Raw genomic sequence first — 17828 nt, forward strand, 5'->3', positions numbered from 1 at the left:
CTGAGCCCCCATTCCTTCATGGGAACACTAGCTGCCTCCAAGGGCTGCTGTGGATGAACTGAGATGACTTGCACCAGTCAGGAAGGGCTGGCATATGCTCAGTAACAAGCAGCCCTACAGCCTCCACAGCAGCCAACCCCCAAGGTTTGCTTCTCACTCACACTGCTCATTGCAGTGAAGGGATGATGTGGCAAGTCATGCACTGGCTTGCATACTTCTCTTTGGAAGTGACTCTGCTTATATTTCATTGGCCAAAGCAAGTCACATGGCCACCCCCAATGTCAATGGGGTGGGAAATACGCTTGTCCTCTAGGGATCAGAACCAGCTGTTGTCACAGTAATGGGTGGTACATGCAATGGGTAGCGCCACGCCTGGCACACAGTGGGTGTTCAACAAGTGGGCACCGTTATAGGAAGAGTTGAGGGGCGGCAACAGCTAACGTTGCAAATCACTGTGCCACATGAATCCAGAAGCAGAAGCCCTCAGCTCTACCCTTGACTGCCCCTCCCCGCTGCTTCCCAGTTGGAACAAAATGACAGCAGTCATTTCCAAAGAAGCATTTATTGACACTTGGGGCCCCAGCAGAGACAAAGAGTCAGTGGGTACTAGAGGCTCCTGAGGCTCAGGGCGAGGCCTGCGAGGTGGAGCCCATTGCAAAGGAGGCAGCCCAGATTGCAGATGGAGGACAGGCCATGGTAGCGGAAAAAGATCTGGCGGAGGGCACTGTACATGGGGTCCTGTTCCCGCAGCTGGCGGTAGGGATCAGAGCCCTGGTGGCTGCCAGCCACCTCCCCGCCCAGGCCCCGCTCCTTCTCCACTTTCTGCAGGGACCACATGGCGGCCGTGGTGTGGGGCTCCAGCCAGCGGGCGTTGATGGTGGCCAGTGTGAGACTCAGGAGTAGCAGGCAGAGCTGGTGGGGTGGAGGGAGGACAAGATGAGCCATGCCTGAGAGGCAGGAGGGAACTTAAGGAGGGTCATTCTGCATCCTCAAAGCCCAGAGGGGACAGCATTGGGTCAAAGCCAGGCCTCCTACCTCCCCACCCAAACCCAGACTAGCAGCCCCAAACAGAGCTCCAGCACTCATACCGTGAAACCAGCAGGTCCCGAGGAAAGGCTCCATTGCTGTCTCCTCTCCCCCAAATCTTCTGAACCTCCTCTCCTCTGATACCCAGACTGGAAGTTTCTAGAACACAGCCTATTTCCTGACTTCTGTTCCCCCAAACTGAGGGTATCTCAGGGCAGAACCTCTCTTTTCCAAGTAGGGACAGAGCACCATAACTGTCCCCTCATTCCCCATCTCCTCTGTGGCCCCAGTCTAAACCCCAGAAGCTGACTTTGGGCCCACAAGGGAGTGAATTAAATGTCCTCGAAGTTCCAGTCACCCATAATCCCTCCTGTGTAGGATTAATGAACCCCCTGTCAGGCCTCAACTGCCCACATCTGAGCAATATAATAGGGGCAGGGGGAAGGCAGGATAAAGAAATATGAGATGCAGAGATGGTTCCTTGCCTTGTGGCTGGGAAAGTGTGTGGACGGGGGTGGGGGACTCTAAATTCCCAGTCAGGCTGGTTTTTAAACAATGAGCTAGGGTCAGTGCCCTGACCCAGCTGAGTCACCGCAGCTTGGCTGCAGGCCCAGCTAGGGGGAGGAGAGGGAGCAACAGCCAGGAGAGACACTGGGGAATAAATGGGGCTGCTGGGGATCATTGTGCAGGATGCGCATTGCTCAAGGGTATCCAGAGCCCAGCTTTGTATCCACCGGGAAGGAGAGGCAGTTTTTCGGGTTTTGTTTTAATTCTCCTAAAGGTATAGCCATAGGTGCTCAGTTGGGTCCTGGGAATGACTCTCCAGAGGGTAGTGAAGCCCAAGCCCACATACCTGGCTGGTCTCCCAGAACGTGAGCTGAGCCCAGGTGTGCTGTGATGCCAAGATGCAAAGGTTGACGAAGGCACAACTCATGGAGATGTGAAAGTAGAAAGGGAAGAGTTTGCTCTGCACGAGGCCAAAGGTATGTCGGGGAAGGCCACGGAAAAGCAGGAAGCCTGTGGGACACAGGGGACCACATGCCTGTTAGGACATTTCCAGGTTCCCCCTCACATCCCTGTCCCCACCCTGGATACTCGTGTCCAGGCCGAGGGTCCCTACCTGAGACAAAAGTCACCCACACTTGCATGCCCCAGGCCCCTGACAAGACCAGTAGATGGACCACCTTAGTCAGGCTTCCTGGGTCCCCGCTTTCCTCCATCTTGCTGGCCTGGGAAGGAAGCACCGTGTGGGTCAGAGTTTTACCTTTGTCCTGTGGCCTTTAGACCCTGTGAGAGGGTCACAGCCAATCTAACACAGTTTCAGAGGTAGAAGCCCAGGAATAGGGGTGGCGGAGAGGCCCAAGGCAGTCCTACGACATCCCCAGACCCCATCTCTCCAAATGTCAGCCCTCAAGATCTTAAGGCTCTCTGGTCCCCAACAACCAAGCCACCTCCGAGACCCCCAAATTTCAGCCCCAGCAGCTCAAGATCGGAGCCCTAGGTCTTCAGAGATCACCCCCACCAGTGACTCCCAAATATCACCCCAGGGACCCAGTTCTAACAGCAGATAGCCCTCCTCTCGTAGCAGGATCCCAGACATCACTTTGAAGATCCCCAAAGCACCCTCCGGAGGCGCCATCTAATCCTAGGGAACCCCAAATCTCATCCCGAGGACACCGATTCCACCACTGGACCCGGACTTCGACCGTGAGCATTCAAGGGTCCAAGACCAGAGGCTCCGGGGCCGGATCTCGGGGACCTGGCCGACTGGGCTCGGTACCTCACTCCCGCGCTCCCGGTTGGAACGCGGACCTTCTCGGCCACCTCCCCTCTTGGAAACAAGAATTCGTCCCGCCTCCCCGCTAAGCCTGAAGCCAATCAGATCGGAGATCTGCAGCCTCCTGTACAGTCTTCTTAGATATCGACTAATCGATTAACAAAAACCAGCCTGGAATCCCGCCCCCTCGTTGGGCTTTTATCCAATTACACCGCCGCTCCTAGAGCTGCGGAAGCCAGAAGGCGCCAATGAGGCCTTCGGCTGCATCGGCGGGGGCGGAGCTAAAATGCCAGCCACACCCCTCTCTGTGACTCTACCTTTGGGCTCCGCGCGTTTTAATGCGATGGTGTCCCCACAGGACCAAATTTCACCGTCACAGCTGGGGACTGGATTCACAATCCCCGATGGGAGAGCATGAGCAGGTGGTATGTGGTAGGTGGGGGTGGAAGGGGTCGGGATCCTGGCGGGACCAGGATTCAAGGCCCGGGGGGGCGGGGCCCAGACAAATGACCCCGCCCCCTCCCCCGAATTCTAACCTGAAGGACTGAGGGAGAAACAGCTGTTGTGGGAGGGAGGGGGGCTCGACTGGGGACCTGCCTGCAATTGTTACTCAGAAATGCATTTTGCCTTTTCCCCTCCAAGTCCCCTAGGGCTTCTATGATCCCCAGGTCCCAGGTTCTCAGTGTGACATTCAAGGACAAACATTGAGCTTCCTACTACCATATCAGGCGCTGGCATGGATTAATTTACTTAATCACAACAACGCAGTAAGGTGGATAGTATGACATCCCATTTTATAGTTGGTGACATTGAGGCACGGAGAGGTTTAGTAACACATCTAACATCACACAGCTGAGAAGGGGGCAGAGCTAGGATTTGAAACCAGGCCATCAAGCTGGAGGGTCTCCTTGCTTAATTATCATGCTGTACTGCCTCTGGAAGTGAGGACATCCCTGAGGAAGTAACTCTTAAAGGGGTAGCTTAGAACATATCAGGCAGAATGGTAACTCCTACATCACAGGGTGAGTGTGAAGACCCAGCGAGGGCTTAGGGTAGTGCCCAGCACTCAGTAAGATGCTCAGAAAATACGAACATAAAAGAGTTAAGAAAGATTTTACAGAGGAGATGCTGAGTAGGGTTTTGAAAGGTGTATAGGAGTCTTTCAGGAGGACTTGGCCAGGGGAAAGACACCAGAGGGCCCAGCAAGGACAGAAAAAGAGAAAGGCCTGTAGTGTGGCCTTCTGGCTGAACGTGACTTGTGGCAAGATGCCCTTCACCTGGAAGTTTTTCCAGACAGACCTGCCCCAGGTTTCTTCAGCTGTGCCAGCCATGACTACACTGGTAGGGCAGGGGGTGTGGTTGTGAGACCTAGAGCTGAGTTCTTCCCTGTTCCCAGCCTCACCTAGTGCAGGCCTGGGCCCCAGTTCAGCTAACATTTATTGAATAGATACCCTTTGCTTCTCCTGCTCATGTTCAATGACTTCCATTTACCTGGGGAGCCAGTTTGAAACTCCCCTTCTTGGCTTCCCCTACATTACTTGAGCTGCCTTGCTAACCTCCTGTTCCTTCCTCCTGGACCCTGCCTCCAGCCACCCTGAATTTGTCAGCACAGAGAACATGGTTCCAGGTCTCCAAGCTTTTGCACACGCTGTTTCCTGCCAGGGATGTCCTTCCTTTAGGGCCCAATGTTGAGAATTTTTTTCTTTTAGGCTCTTCTCAAGCCTCACTTCCTCCTGTGGGGTCTTCTGGGTCCCCCTCTCTGGATCCCTTCTCACCACCCAGCCCAACTCCTGGGGCTGGGATCATCTTTCACCCAGATTTGGCTCCTACCATAACTAAGAGGCCCTGTGTTCAAGGCTGAGGCATCTCTGGGATGTCAGGGAGGGTCTGGGAGTCAGGACCTGGGAGCTAGTCTCAGTGCAGCCCCCTCTATCCCCTCTCCTCAAAGCAACCCTCTTCTGGCCGGCCTACCCCTGGACCCTGACTACTCCGTGCCTTGCTATTGCTCACATCCCTCACCCTCCAACGAGTGTTTGCCTGCTAACAAGAAGTGTGACAAGTGCTGGGGTTCGTTGAGAGGCTGCCCCTGGGGCTGGGGAGCAGGATGGGCTGGAGCACTCTGGGCTGGCCCTCAGGAAATCCTCACTCTGCACCCTCCTCTCAGGCTCTTCCTCAGACAAGACCTTGGAATATACTTTTCACTGGTCCAGGACCCTAGAACCAGAGACCTTGGAGCCCCCTGCATCTGAGAACACAGCCACAATTGGAGACTGGAGGCCAGGGAGGGATCCGGGGCCTCAGTCAAATGGGTCTCCCCCACTCCCCTACTCAGAATCACAGGAGCACTGTAATGACCAGGACCTTCCAAAGAGGCATCACAGCAACGCTAAGGTCATTCTCACCGGGGAAACCCCTTCCTGCCACACTGCAATTTACCCCTGCGGGACTTAGGGAGGGGGTTGTGGGGGCAGAGAGTCCACTTCAAGAGCCCTCATACCCTATGTCTTCAGCACCCAGAACAGCGCCCAGTGCTCAGCAGGGCTGCAGCACTGAAAATGTCTTGAATGAATGAAACTGGATGCATGATTGTGTATCTTAATGGGGTCCTGTCTGTGATTGTCTCTGGGTGTGACTGCCTGTGTGTCTGTGGTTGTGACTGTGTGTCTGAGATGGACATGAGTGGGTGCCTTGGGTCTTAGGATTTCGCATGCATGGTTGAGTCTGAGGCTATGTGTCCGGTTGTGTTTCCGTGACTGTGTGTCGTTGTGCATCATGTACTACTGGTGCTCCCTGCAGACATTGTTGATGTTGTTTGCCCTTAAAGAGGAGGGCCGTTACCTGAGCCCAAGCCAGAGACAGGGCTCAGAAGACCCATGCTAAGAGGCAGCCCATTGACCTGTCACACAAATGCACTTCTGAGCATGTGCAGGCTGGGGGTGGGGGTGGGTGAGTGGATGGGTACTTGCATGTGCCTGGAGGCAGCTTTGCCTGCACTCGGAGGTCTGGAACACCCAGAACTCAGCCAACCCAAATCGTGTCTAACTCCCACACGCTGAGTTGGGGTGAGCAGGAAGACAGCCCAGGGATGAATTTCTACCGCCCTCATGTCCCCCTTCTCTAGAAGTCCTTGGAGACCGGCTCTTCCAAAGCCAAAGGTGAGAACCTTCCCTCCCAACCAGACTGTGGGTGGAAGCCCTGATAGTTTCTACTTCCACCCTCTGCCACAACCTCAGTGGAAGCCCACCATTGCTGCCTGCTCATCCCTGCCCCATTGTCAGCTGACTCTTGCCTCTGACCTTGACCCCTACTCCTGGCTCTACCTCTGCTTCAGCCTCCCCCAGCTCCTTACCTTGTCCTCTGCCTCACCCCTACCCTTAGCCTCTGCTGACTTCCACCCTGACCTTACCCCTGACTCTGCCCCCTCCCAGCCCTGGCTGACCCTCACCTCTGCTCACAGTTAAGCCCACTGTGATGATCCCCGACTCCCAGAAGCTTCTGAGATGTGAACTGGAGTCACTCAAGAGCCAGTTACAGGCCCAGACCAAGGTGAGCCACCTTGAACCACCCCCTCTGGCGATCTTTGCCTCTGTTTTCCCACCCCCCAACTCCACTGCGCTCCCTGCCCCCCAGACCTGCCCGACCTCTTCCCCTAGGCTTTTGAGTTCCTAAACCACTCAGTGACCTTGTTGGAGAAGGAGAGCTGCCTGCAGCAAATCAAGATCCAACAGCTTGAAGGTGAGGACGGGCCAAGGGTCAGGGTCAGTCTGGAGGTTGCTGGTCCTGTCAGGGTCAGGCCAGCGGGAGAGAAGTTGGGTGAGTCTGGGTTCAGGGCTGGGGTCTGGTCAGTGTTAGGGCAATCTGGGTTTAAAACTGGGCTCGGGGTGGGGATGGGGCTCAGTTAAGTACCCACCGTCTCTGCAGAGGTGCTGGGCCCCACGAGCCGCCAGACGGACAAGGAGGGGCACAAGTGGGACTTGGAGGAGGGACGGCAGGAGCTATATGGGGCCCTGGCTCAAGGTCTGCAAGGGCTACAGAAGAGCCTGCGTGATAGCGAGGAGGTGCAGCGGGCCCGCACCACCCGCTGCCTGCAGCTGCTGGCCCAGGAGATCCGGGACAGGTGGGTGTTGCCAGGAGGGCAGCCTGGAAGCTGCAGGAGGGAAGAGAGGCCAGGGAGAGGGAACCACAAGCAGGATGGGAAAGTAGGAGGGGCCAGAGTAAGGGAGACTTGGGGGCCAGGGAAAGCCTAGGGGGACAAGAGGAGGGGATGGAGAGATGGAAGGAAGTGGGAGTGTGTGGGAGACTTGGAGGCCAGAGGAAGGGAAGACAAGAAGTGGATGGGAAGGGAGGCCAGGGGATCAGATGCTGGGGTGTAGCATGGAAATTGGGAGGGGAGGGGATGTTGTGGGGGAAGAAGCTGGGGATGTGGAAGGCTGAGGGGCAGAAGCCAGGCAATGGGAGGCTGAGGGAGTGGGAGGCTGGAGGTCAGGAGGAGAAGACAGGAGGCTGGGGAGGGCTAGGAGGTGGGGGATAGTAGCCAGGAAGGGAAAGGTGGGTAGGCATGTTGGGGGAGAGAGCAGAGCCTGGGAGATGGTGACTGAACACCTGGAGACATGGGAGATGGAGGAGGCCTTGGGAAGGCAGGTGGGCCAGGAAATGGGAAGCCAGGGGTGGGACAGAGAGTGTGGATCTAGGCTGCACTGTCCCCTCAGCAAGAAGTTCCTGTGGGAGGAGCTGGAGCTGGTGCGAGAGGAGGTGACCTTCATTTATCAGAAGCTTCGTGAGTGCCCAAAGCCCATGGCCAAGGGAGGGGGGTCCTTCTGCAATTCCAGCCCTCCTGAGTCCCCTCTCCCCACAGAGGCACAGGAAGAGGAAATCACACAGAACCTGGTGAACATCCAAAAGATGCAGAAGACACAGGTGAAGTGCCGCAAGGTGAGCAGAGAGGACAGGGACCTTGCATGAGTTGGGGGCATGGGGATCTCTGTCGGCCTCTACCATCAGACTGGAGCCAGAAGGCCTGGGTTCAAATCTCAGCTTTGTCACTTACTGCTCTGTGACTGTCGGCAATCACTTCCCCTCTCTGGGCCTCAGTTTCCCCAACACAGCCCTACTTGACCCAGTAGTTGCATTAACTGAGTGATAAACACCTTTAAGGCACCCTGGCACGTAATAAATGCTGTATTACACCTTTCACCATCATCATTGTTATTACTACTGTTCTCCCATTCCCCCCGGCCTCAGGTCCTGACCAAGATGAAACAGCAGGGGTATGAGACATCCAACTGGCCAGAGACTGAGGAGTTGAAACCAGGAGGCAGTGGCTCCTGGAGGGATGACCTCCAGAAGGAACTGGGTGACATATGGTGATGCCCAGCTCCCACTCTAACCTCTGACCCATGACCCTCATTTGTCCTGCCCTTCTCCCAATAGATCAAGAGGCAACAACCAGAACCTGGAACCCACCCAAGTCGAGATCTCCTCCCTCTCCTCCCAAGACTCATCTCTGCCCCTGCCCCCACCACAGCCCCCCTACCTCAGCCCTGAGCAGTCTAGAGTCTCCCAGGGCCCCCAGATCCCCATCTCCCCACAGGTCTGCTGTGCACGTGCTACAGAACTCCTTTGATGGCCTCGCCATATCCTCAGGGGGCCGCCCCAAGGCCGCAAGCCTCAGGGGTGAGGGGGGTTGCACACTGCTCCAGGGTGGGAGGGTCATTCTCCAACTTCACACAGGAAAATCATGTTCAGAGGCCATATTTGGGGGTCACATCTGTTGGGTCTTATTCTGGGGTTGCATTAGTTCCTGGAGGTTTCATCCAGGGGTTTCTCAGGGTCACCATGATCTTTTTTAAGGGTCAGTGGGGTAAAATGCAAGGGTCATCAAGGCCATACTTTGGTGTTATATCATATTCAAGGGTCATGATCAAAGATCATTAAGTATAATATCAAGGGCACTGGGCCCCTATTCAGAGGTCACACAAGGATCCAGTTCAGGGTTCATGCCAGAATTGCATCTGTCCTTCCTGCAGGTTATAAGGGGCACCGATGCCTGAGCCCTCCACTCCCCTCCTGGGACTCAGACTCAGACTCAGACCAGGACCCTTCCCAGCCACCGCTCAGCAAGAGCCGCTCCTTCCCACCTGGTGTGGATCCTCCCCTGCCTCACCCCAGCCTTCCCCTCCTGGCCTGCCCTGGAATCCCACAGTATGGACCCTCCCAGCGCCCAACCTGGGCGTCTGCTCACTGACCTCCATCCTGGGGTCCCCTGGACTAGGCCAGGCTCTGACACACCCTCTCTCTCCACAGCCTGAGCAGCTGGGACTGCTCTCCCGAAGACCCCTCCAGAGAGAAAATAAACTAGCTGAGACCCTCCTCCACCTGTGGACTGTTGCTCCTGCTGTTTCCTGTGCCTGAGAGTGACCCCACCTCAATTTACTACCCAGTCTTGGGGAGGGTGTGGAGACTTCAGGGGCTGTGTGGGATGTGTAGGCCTAGGGTCAGGGGACAGTGTGAGGCTGGATTTACAATATGGCAAAGTCAAGGATCAGTCTGTTTAGATATGAGTGGCCAGATAGGTGTTCCACACAAGCCACCAGCCTTCCTTTCTGGGGTGTCCTGACTATCTGGCCTACTGTCCCTACTGCCCAAATGGGGGAAATTGAGGCCCAGGGAGGGAGGGTCGCGGCCCCAGGTCATGCTCTGACACCATACCCTCCTTTTCCTCTCAGCACTCGCCTGCGTCCTCCCTCTCAACCTCCAACCTCCCTTCCCTCCTGAATCTATTCTGACACGCCCCGCCCCCAAGAACAACCGAGGCTCCACCCCGGATCACGCTAATGAGACACTTCGAGACCCCGCCCCACGGGTTATGCAAATGATGTTCCCGGAGGCCCCGCCCCTCGCCCCGCCGCTGAGTCTGCGCGGCTCAGCCGGGCCGGCAGGCAGCATCTCCATCTCTGCGTTGGCCCGCTCGCCAGCCCTCTGTCTGTCAGTCCGTCCCGCCGCGCCGGGGCCGTCTAGGCGGAGCCGGGGCTCAGGCGGAGGCAGTCTCGACCCGGTGAGGGGTAAGGGCTCGGGGTGCCCCCTATACCCCTTCTTGCGGGCTTCCGACCCTCGTGGTCCGTCTGTCTGGCCAGGGTTCGGTTCCTGTGGGTCGGGTCTCCTGTGGGTCCAGCGCTGGGAGGGGGAGGGGAGGCTGCGAGCTGAGGCTTGGGGACCGGGCTGGGGGAGGGGACCACGGGGAGGGGACCCCGATGAGGCTGGCGGTGATTGTGTGGTTGTCGTTATGTGTCAGAGTGTGGCTGTAAGACTGATTGTGCGGCTTCAGGGGTGCCTGTGTGGTTGTGTCTCCTGTGGCTGTCATTGTGCCGCTGTGTCCGTGGGTATCACTCTGATTGTGTGTGTGTGTGTGTGTGTGTGTGTGTGGTGGCTGTGTGGTTGTGGCCACCTTTGAGTGTGTGACTGCTATTCCAGTGATTGTGTGGCTGTCTTGGTTTCTGTATGGTTGTGTGCATATGACTGTCATTGTGTGACCGCTGTTGTGTGTTCCTTCGGATGGTGTGTGGGGGGCCGTTATTGTGTTCCAGTATGTGGCTGTGATCATGTGCCTTTCTCGTGTGGCTCTGTGTGCAAGTCTGTGCCATGGTCCATGTATGTGCCCTTGTGTGGCCATGTGGCTGTGGTTGTGGATGGAGCGGTGCTTTCCTATGACTACCAGTGTGGATGAGAGACCATTAATGTGTGTCACTGAGTGCGTTGTAATTGGGGGTGTGACACTGTGACCAGTTCTGTGACGCCCCCATTGTGTGTGGTGACTTTTTTTGATCTGGCTCTTAAGTGTGCTGGCAGTCTCGAGTCTATGTCCCTGACGGTGGTGGAGTGAGGGCTCCAGTGGGGCAGTATGTGGGGCTGTGAGGTGTGTGAAGGACCTCCTGTTGTGGCCCAGTGACTCCCAGTGTGTTGGGGGAGATTGTTTGATTTGTGTGGGTGTTTGTGACAGGCCGTGTGCACACTGTGCTGTGTGTGAGTGTGCAGTTATATGTGTAGTGGGTGTTGGGCACCTGTCTGAATGAGCGAGCCTGTCTTGTTCACCACAAGGCTGGTAACCAGGGCAGTGCCTGGAACCCAGCAGGCCCTTGATCCTTGTTGGTGGGATGGACAACTGCTCTGCCACGGTATGTGTGTGTGTGTGTGTGTGTGTGATGTTTGGGATGGAGACTCTTGGTGAGTTGTGTACTCTGGGGGAGCCAGTGTGTGTGATTGTGTCTCTGGGAGGGGGAGGGAGCCATGATCAGGTGGGCATCTCAGGCATCTGGGATCTCTTATGACCCTCACCCCACATGTCACACTGCAGAGCAAGCCACTGGATGGGGCACTGGACTCAGAGTGCCTACCCTCGCCTGCCTGGGCCTCCATTTCCACATCTGTGCAATGGGGGTGACTATCTCTGCCCTGCTGGCCACCAGGAGCGGCTGTGAGTCTGTGGGTGTGGCAGCAGTGGCCTGTGGGAAGCCATAGGTCCCTTTCACAGGTGAGGTCAGGCGGGGAGAAGGGATCAAGCAGGTGTGGCTGTGTTGGCCCCTCAGTGCTGGGGACTGAGGTTTGACTGGGGAGAGGGAGAGCACTGAGGGGGAGATAGCCCCCCCTTGCGATACAGGGAGGCAGACAGACTGGGAGGAGGGGGAAGAACGGAGGGAGGGAGAGGCATCTGGGAGAGAAGGAGGGCCTGGCCATCAGCCCAAACCAGTCAGGCACAGCCCATGGGGACAGGAGAGAGAGGACTCTGTGGGCCATGGGGGAAGGAGCTCAGGGGAGGGGCCTGGTGGAGGTGGGGAACAGGGAGTATGGGTCTCATGTAAAGCATGTAGGGAAAGAGGATGGGGTCTCCTGAAAACTAGTGAGGCTGAGGACCCTTCTAAATGGACCCTTCTTTGTTACGGGGGTTCCCACTAAGCTGGAGAAGTCTCTGCTAAAGACTGAAGGGAGGGGTCCCGCAAGCTAAGGAGGATGTGCCCTCCTAAAAGGTGTGGGGCTGTGACCCTCCTATGTAGGCTGTGGGGGAAGAAGACCACGATACTACCTGTGGGGTCCCCAGCAGAGGCTGAGCTGAGCAGGTCATGTCAGGGGAGACCCCTGCCTCCAATGAGCAAGGGTGGGGGCAAGACCTGGATTGCAGGGGCGTGGCCAGAAGCCTCAGGGGGCGGAGCCAGGCTCCTCAGCTATAGCTCCAGGGATGGGGGCCAGGGTGTGGCCAGAGGACTTCCTGAGCAAGGGACGTGAGCCTCCCCCAGGCCCTGCCCTGGCGGCCCCACTCCCTTCCCATCTCCACAGGCCCAGCCTTAACCATGGCGGGAGGGAGACCTCAGCTGAAGAGGAGCTTCTCCATTATTCCCTGCTTTGTCTTCGTGGAGGTGAGGATCACGCGCTGGTACCTCCCCACCAGAACCTCAAGGGCACCTTCAGAAGTGGTGCACCCGGTCTTCCAATCCAGCTCTGCCCATCTTTACAGTGGGACTCTGGGCACCTCATATACCCTCCTGAGCCTCAGTTTCCTCATCTGTCAAATGGGCATAATTTGAGTCCCTCTCTCCTGGGGCTACTATGAAAGTAAAATGTATTAATTCATGGAAGAGGTTTGGTATGATGCCCTGCCCACAAGAAGCGTTAAGGCTGCTAGTGCTTACATCAGTAGTATTCGTTCTTTCTCTATTAGTCAGTCCCTCCAACACCCACTGTCTCTCTGAGCACTGGCCCTGTTCTCTCTCCCTCTCTCTAGTCCCATCTCCTCTCTCCTCTTCATCTTTCCTTGTCTCTCTCCTTCTTGTCTCTTGTCTCCATCTCTGTGTCTCCATCTCCGTGGCCCACCTCAGGCCTGACCCTCTCTCTCCTTTCTCCATCTCTCTCCCTGCCCTGGCTGGGCAACAGTCGGTGCTGCTGGGCATCGTGGTCCTGCTTGCTTACCGCCTGGAGTTCACGGACACCTTCCCAGTGCACACCCAGGGCTTCTTCTGCTATGACAGTACATACGCCAAGCCCTACCCGGGACCTGAGGCTGCCAGCAGAGTGCCTCCGGCACTGGTCTACGCGCTGGTCACCGCTGGGCCCACACTTACAGTGAGACTTGGGGTAGCCTGGCCTGGACTGTGGGGAGGGCCTTCCAGGAGGCAGGAGGGCCAGGTGGAGGTGGATGGGGGGCTGGGCTTGAAGGCCAGGAAGACACCCTTCAACCCAACACCTTGGTCTTGCCCACAGATCCTGCTGGGGGAGCTGGCGCGTGCCTTTTTCCCCACACCGCCCTCAGCCATCCCTATCATTGGGGAGAGCACCATCGTGTCCGGGGCCTGCTGCCGCTTTAGCCCCCCGCTGCGGAGGCTGGTCCGCTTTCTGGGTGAGTGACTGGGCCAGGGGTCAGCTACATGAAGGCATATGGGCCAGGCTCAGCCATCATAAGAATTCCAGGGGGAAGAGGGCCTTGAACTGCCATGATAGTGACTTCATGTGGCAAAAGAGTTAGACATAGTGGAGGTTCTAGGGACATGGTGGGGGGGGGGTCTAAGCAAGCCATGCTGGCACCTATAAGAGGAGGGCCCCAAATTGCCACAAGGAGAGTCTCAGGCAGAAAAGACACAGGACAAATGCCAGGGGGCCACAGGGGCAGGGTGATGAGGGCCCTGGCTGTGCTATGAATTTGGTCCCAGCCACAATTGGTGGACTTGGGGTAGCAGAAGGGCAGAGCTTGTCCAAAGTAGTGGTCCTTGTGGCAAAGTGCTGGAGACTCAGCTCTGGCTGATTGATGATCCAGGAGAAAACTGATCAATTCAGCAATCAAAAGCGAGTCCAGGGACAGGTATTGTAGGCCCAGAATTGCCATCAGTGTGGTCCTAGGAGGCCCCAGGCATGGGTCCAGTCCTGATGTAATGCTGCTAAGGGGTCCCAGCCCAGCTATAATGGGTTCCAGAGGAGGGTCCCCTCCTAACATAGTGGTAATCCCAGAGGGACAGAGGCTAGAGGCCCAGAGTGCCATCATGGTGGTCCCAAGGGAAGAGGAACATGGCTCCACTATTATGGAGTATGGTGTTAGGGGAAGTCCCAGGTGTGCCTTAATGGCAGGCATAGGAACAAGGAGACAGGGGCCCAGATGAGCCATAGAGGACTCACAGGAGGACAGCCACTGGGGCATCAGGGCCCTGGCATGAACCCCTTCTCCCATCCGATTGCAGGGGTCTACTCTTTCGGTCTCTTCACCACAACCATCTTCGCCAATGCGGGGCAGGTGGTGACCGGCAACCCCACGCCGCACTTCCTGTCCGTGTGCCGCCCCAACTACACGGCCCTGGGCTGTCTGCCACCGTCACCGGACCGACCAGGGCCCGACCGTTTCGTCACTGACCAAGGCGCCTGCGCGGGCAGCCCCAGCCTGGTGGCCGCTGCGCGCCGAGCTTTCCCTTGCAAGGACGCTGCCCTTTGCGCCTACGCCGTCACCTACACAGCGGTGAGCCCCAAAATGGGGGCAGGGTTGTACGGGGCGGCCAGCGGGCAGTGGACCCTCAGGGCTAGAGCCTACAGGGTTGAGGCCATGCCTCGTGGCTGTGACACCGCCCCTGGGGTGGAATCTACTCAGCTCAGGCCTGACTCCTCCCCTCACCCGCTGGCCATGCCCCTAGCTTGAGTCTGGCTGTAGTCTTGACTGCATCACTTGGTATCTGGCCACGCCTCCTGACCTAGTAGTGGCATGCCTGAAGGCGGTTATTGGTTCTTTGGACCACAGGGCCTGGAGCGCAGGACTCCATCTCCTGACGCCAAGTTATGTCCCCTCGATGCTATAGGTCCTGGATATTTACTGGGTGACTGGGTAGTGAGCTTTCAACTCCATTCCCTGGATCTCTTGTCATCCACTTTGTCCTTGCCCTTTATTGATCTGGCCATGCACCTGACTTGATTTTGCTGGAACTTCCTGACTTTGTCCCTTGCATTTCCCTGGTCGCACCCCCTGTTGCTTTGACTCCTTTTTCTAGCATTGGGGATTATGCTTCTAACCCTATGGTCCCCAGGGGTTTGGGGACCACCTCCTGGAGCTCCTGGACCTGCCTCTTGGGCCCTGACTCCACCCTCTGGTTCTGTGGCCACACCCCAACCCAGTATGCATCTTTCCCCATCTGGGACTGGTCCTCCAGAGACTTGAGCCCCTAGCCACTGCTCTTTAATGCTCTGGTCACAACCCCATCCCTGCAAGGGCCCACTGGGGGTCCATGACTCCACTCCCTGAACCCCTGTACCCCTGGCTCTGTTCCCTGGAGCCCCTAGCCAGAGCCTCCAGCGGCTCCTCAGGATTCTGGCCATGCCCCCTAGCCTCGAACGCAGTGTTCGGTTGAGTTTGGCGACTGCCACTGCCGTGTGTCCTCTGACCCATCTGGCTTTTGCAGATGTACGTGACACTTGTGTTCCGTGTGAAGGGCTCCCGCCTGGTCAAACCCTCACTCTGCCTGGCCCTGCTGTGCCCCGCCTTCCTGGTGGGCGTGGTCCGCGTGGCCGAATATCGCAACCACTGGTCCGACGTGCTGGCCGGCTTCCTGACCGGGGCGGCGATCGCCACCTTTCTGGTGAGCCTCTTAACATCTGTCCTTGTCCCAAGAGGCAGGACCATATGATGGTGAAGGGTGTGGACTCTGTGTGACCTTGGGCTAGTCCCTTAACCTTACCTAGCTTGGACATTCTCATCTGTCAAATGAGATAACGGCACTGGGACCAGGATAAGGCGAGTGAGGCCCTCACTTGAGTACAGAACCTAAGAGTGCCAAAACACTCAATAATCAAGATAAATATTATTTAAATGAAGCATTTTTAAAAATTAATGCAAAAGCCCATAATGTCCAAAACATCAAAGATTCAAATGAGGGCAGGATCAGATCCTGCTGGTACACGACTTGGCCTTGCTTATCCCCACCCTTGTGGAATAAATAATAATAGTATCTATCCTTAGCAAAGTGGGAATAACAGGGTTCTGCACATAGTAAGCACCATTAAAGTGCTGTTTTTGAAAACCTGAGCCTCAGTTTCCCTGTCTGAAAACTGGGGATGGTAATTACCTTATTAGCCTCAGACCTCAGCCCACCCTTCTCCCTCTGTCACAGGTCACCTGTGTCGTGCACAACTTCCAGAGCCGGCCACCCTCTGGCCGAAGGCTCTCTCCTTGGGAGGACCTGAGCCAAGCCCCCACCATGGATAGCCCCCTCGAAAAGTTAAGTGTGGCCCAGGTAAGGGGGGCTGGGGGCTGCTCCTGGCTGGAGAGGGTGGTGGGTGGAGGGGAACCACGGAGGTAGACAGTCAGGCAGGAGGTGGGGGGGTCTCAGGGCCATGGATAGGTAGAGAGATCGCTTATCTCTGTGGATCCAGATGTGCCCCCTTCTCCCTCCCAAGGGGACCTGATTAATCCTGAAAACTGGTCGTCTTTTCCACTGGGTTCTCTGCCCGATGAGCCCCTCGTGGCTGTGGCCAGCGGGGCCCAGGGGGCCGCTAGCCCCTTCCCTCTACCTCTTTGCTTCAGGAACCCGAGGCCTGCAGGCCGCATTCGACACCGGCACGGCTCACCCCATCCAGTGAGTGTCAAGGGAACGCGGGGAAGTGGGGGGACCTCCAGATGGCAGTCACTGCCACAGAGGTCTCACCTGTGCTCTTGTGGCCCCCCTCTAATCCCCTGACTTCTGATCCCTGATCCCCAGAGCCGCAGAACTGCGCCCGCCGTGGCCACCTGATTCCCAGCTGCGTGTCCTCCAGGGCTCCAGCCATGTGTTCGTCGCCCCGTGTGCCCCGCCCTCGACTGAGGTCTGAGCCGACGCCCCTGCCTCTGCCCCTGCCCCTGCCAGCGCCAACCCCCAGCCAGGGCCCCTCCCCCTCCTCCCCTGGGCCTGGGGGGCCGGGTGGGGGGGGTGGCCGTGGCCGGAAGCTGCTGCTGCCCACGCCCCTGCTGCGGGACCTGTATACCCTTAGCGGACTCTATCCCTCCCCCTTCCACCGGGACAACTTCAGCCCTTATCTATTTGCCAGCCGTGACCACCTGCTGTGAGGCCTGACACCCACCCAGAATCTACCCGGTCCCCATTTCTCCCCGCCACATGTGTGTGCGTGTGTTGTGTGAGTGCCAAAGCCCCTGTCCCCAAACCAGCCAGGCCTAGACATCAGAGGATGACTGGAAGGACATCTGAGGAACCCCCTGCCTCTCTTGCCCAATGGGACATCTTCCAAGTGGGCAAAATTGGGTGGGGGGTTCTTGCCTCCTAAGATTGACCTTTAAGGGCCAAAGCCCCCCCCCGCCATTGCTCAGCCAATGGGGGCCCCCCAGTTCTTAGAATTTTAACCAAAAGGAGTTTACTCCAGCCAATAGTAGCCTCCCCATTACTTCTTAGACTCCTCAGGCAAGTGGGCAGCTCCAGCCAGTGTTCAGCGTTTGAACAACCAATAAGAGTCCTTGGTTCTCAGAATTTTTAGGGTGGGTGGGTATGATTCCAGTCAATGGGGGACCGCCCATGTCTAAGCATATACAAAGGAGAGGAGGGAGATGGGGTTATCCTTTGTCATTGGGTCCTCTCTCCTCATAATCAGAGTCCAGTTGGAGGGTGGGGGGCAGGCTCCCCCATGGCAGGGTCCTTGGGGTGCCCCTTCTCCTCTCTGCCCCTCCCCCACATGCAATCTCTCACCCAGTCCTCTTGACTCCTTACTTATGCAGGGCTTGCCCCAGTTCAGAGGTTTTGGGTTTCAGGGTGCTGTCTCCCCTTCTCTGTGCCCAGGCCACCTCAAATCCTTCTGTTATTTATTAGGGCTGTGGGAAAGGACTTTTTTCCCCTTAGAACCCATCCCTGTTCTTCACACTGCCACCTATGCCTCAGCCTCATACAGTTGTGCCATCACAGAGGCATGAGTGGAGCAGAGAGGGCTCTCCACCCTAGGCAGCCAAAGGCTGTGGGCAGGGGAGACACTGCCCCCCCTTTCCTGCCTGCTCCTCATCTTTAATAAAGACCTGTTTGTAACAGAA

At 57.0% G+C, this 17828-nt stretch overlaps 3 protein-coding genes across 8 annotated transcripts; 2 read left to right on the top strand and 1 right to left on the bottom strand.

Moving 5' to 3' along the window:
- Window positions 1-543: 543 nt before the first annotated feature.
- On the bottom strand, window positions 544-3030 carry TMEM205 (transmembrane protein 205). Of its 3 annotated transcripts, none has more exons than XM_015241056.3 (4): window positions 2807-3030; window positions 2147-2255; window positions 1880-2043; window positions 544-912 (listed from the first exon to the last, which is right to left on the bottom strand). In XM_015241056.3, exons 2-4 carry the CDS (start codon window positions 2244-2246, stop codon window positions 607-609), a joined length of 570 nt encoding a protein of 189 aa, XP_015096542.1. In that variant the 5' UTR covers window positions 2247-2255; window positions 2807-3030; the 3' UTR covers window positions 544-606. The 3 variants fall into 3 exon arrangements, with proteins under 3 accessions (XP_015096542.1, XP_072803849.1, XP_072803848.1); XM_072947748.1 differs by lacking the exon at window positions 2807-3030 and adding an exon at window positions 2650-2785; XM_072947747.1 differs by lacking the exon at window positions 2807-3030 and adding an exon at window positions 2589-2613.
- Window positions 3031-3083: 53 nt separating this feature from the next.
- On the top strand, window positions 3084-9172 carry CCDC159 (coiled-coil domain containing 159). 3 transcript variants are annotated; one of them, XM_072947744.1, is made up of 13 exons: window positions 3084-3235; window positions 4752-4870; window positions 4968-5194; window positions 5925-5958; window positions 6261-6349; window positions 6457-6538; window positions 6725-6920; window positions 7513-7580; window positions 7659-7735; window positions 8045-8166; window positions 8394-8476; window positions 8830-8943; window positions 9107-9172. In XM_072947744.1, exons 1-13 carry the CDS (start codon window positions 3231-3233, stop codon window positions 9109-9111), a joined length of 1221 nt encoding a protein of 406 aa, XP_072803845.1. In that variant the 5' UTR covers window positions 3084-3230; the 3' UTR covers window positions 9112-9172. The 3 variants fall into 3 exon arrangements, with proteins under 3 accessions (XP_072803845.1, XP_072803844.1, XP_072803846.1); XM_072947743.1 differs by having other exon boundaries at window positions 3113-3228; XM_072947745.1 differs by lacking the exons at window positions 8394-8476; window positions 9107-9172 and having other exon boundaries at window positions 3113-3228; window positions 8830-8917.
- On the top strand, window positions 9150-17828 carry PLPPR2 (phospholipid phosphatase related 2). 2 transcript variants are annotated; one of them, XM_072947741.1, is made up of 11 exons: window positions 9150-9254; window positions 9529-9864; window positions 11154-11330; window positions 12131-12210; window positions 12725-12913; window positions 13052-13187; window positions 14020-14291; window positions 15223-15399; window positions 15931-16053; window positions 16344-16395; window positions 16519-17828. In XM_072947741.1, exons 4-11 carry the CDS (start codon window positions 12145-12147, stop codon window positions 16860-16862), a joined length of 1359 nt encoding a protein of 452 aa, XP_072803842.1. In that variant the 5' UTR covers window positions 9150-9254; window positions 9529-9864; window positions 11154-11330; window positions 12131-12144; the 3' UTR covers window positions 16863-17828. The 2 variants fall into 2 exon arrangements, with proteins under 2 accessions (XP_072803842.1, XP_072803843.1); XM_072947742.1 differs by lacking the exons at window positions 9150-9254; window positions 9529-9864 and adding an exon at window positions 10888-10974.

The sequence above is a fragment of the Vicugna pacos genome, chromosome 22, assembly GCF_048564905.1.
Source record: "Vicugna pacos chromosome 22, VicPac4, whole genome shotgun sequence".
Taxonomy (NCBI): domain Eukaryota; kingdom Metazoa; phylum Chordata; class Mammalia; order Artiodactyla; family Camelidae; genus Vicugna; species Vicugna pacos.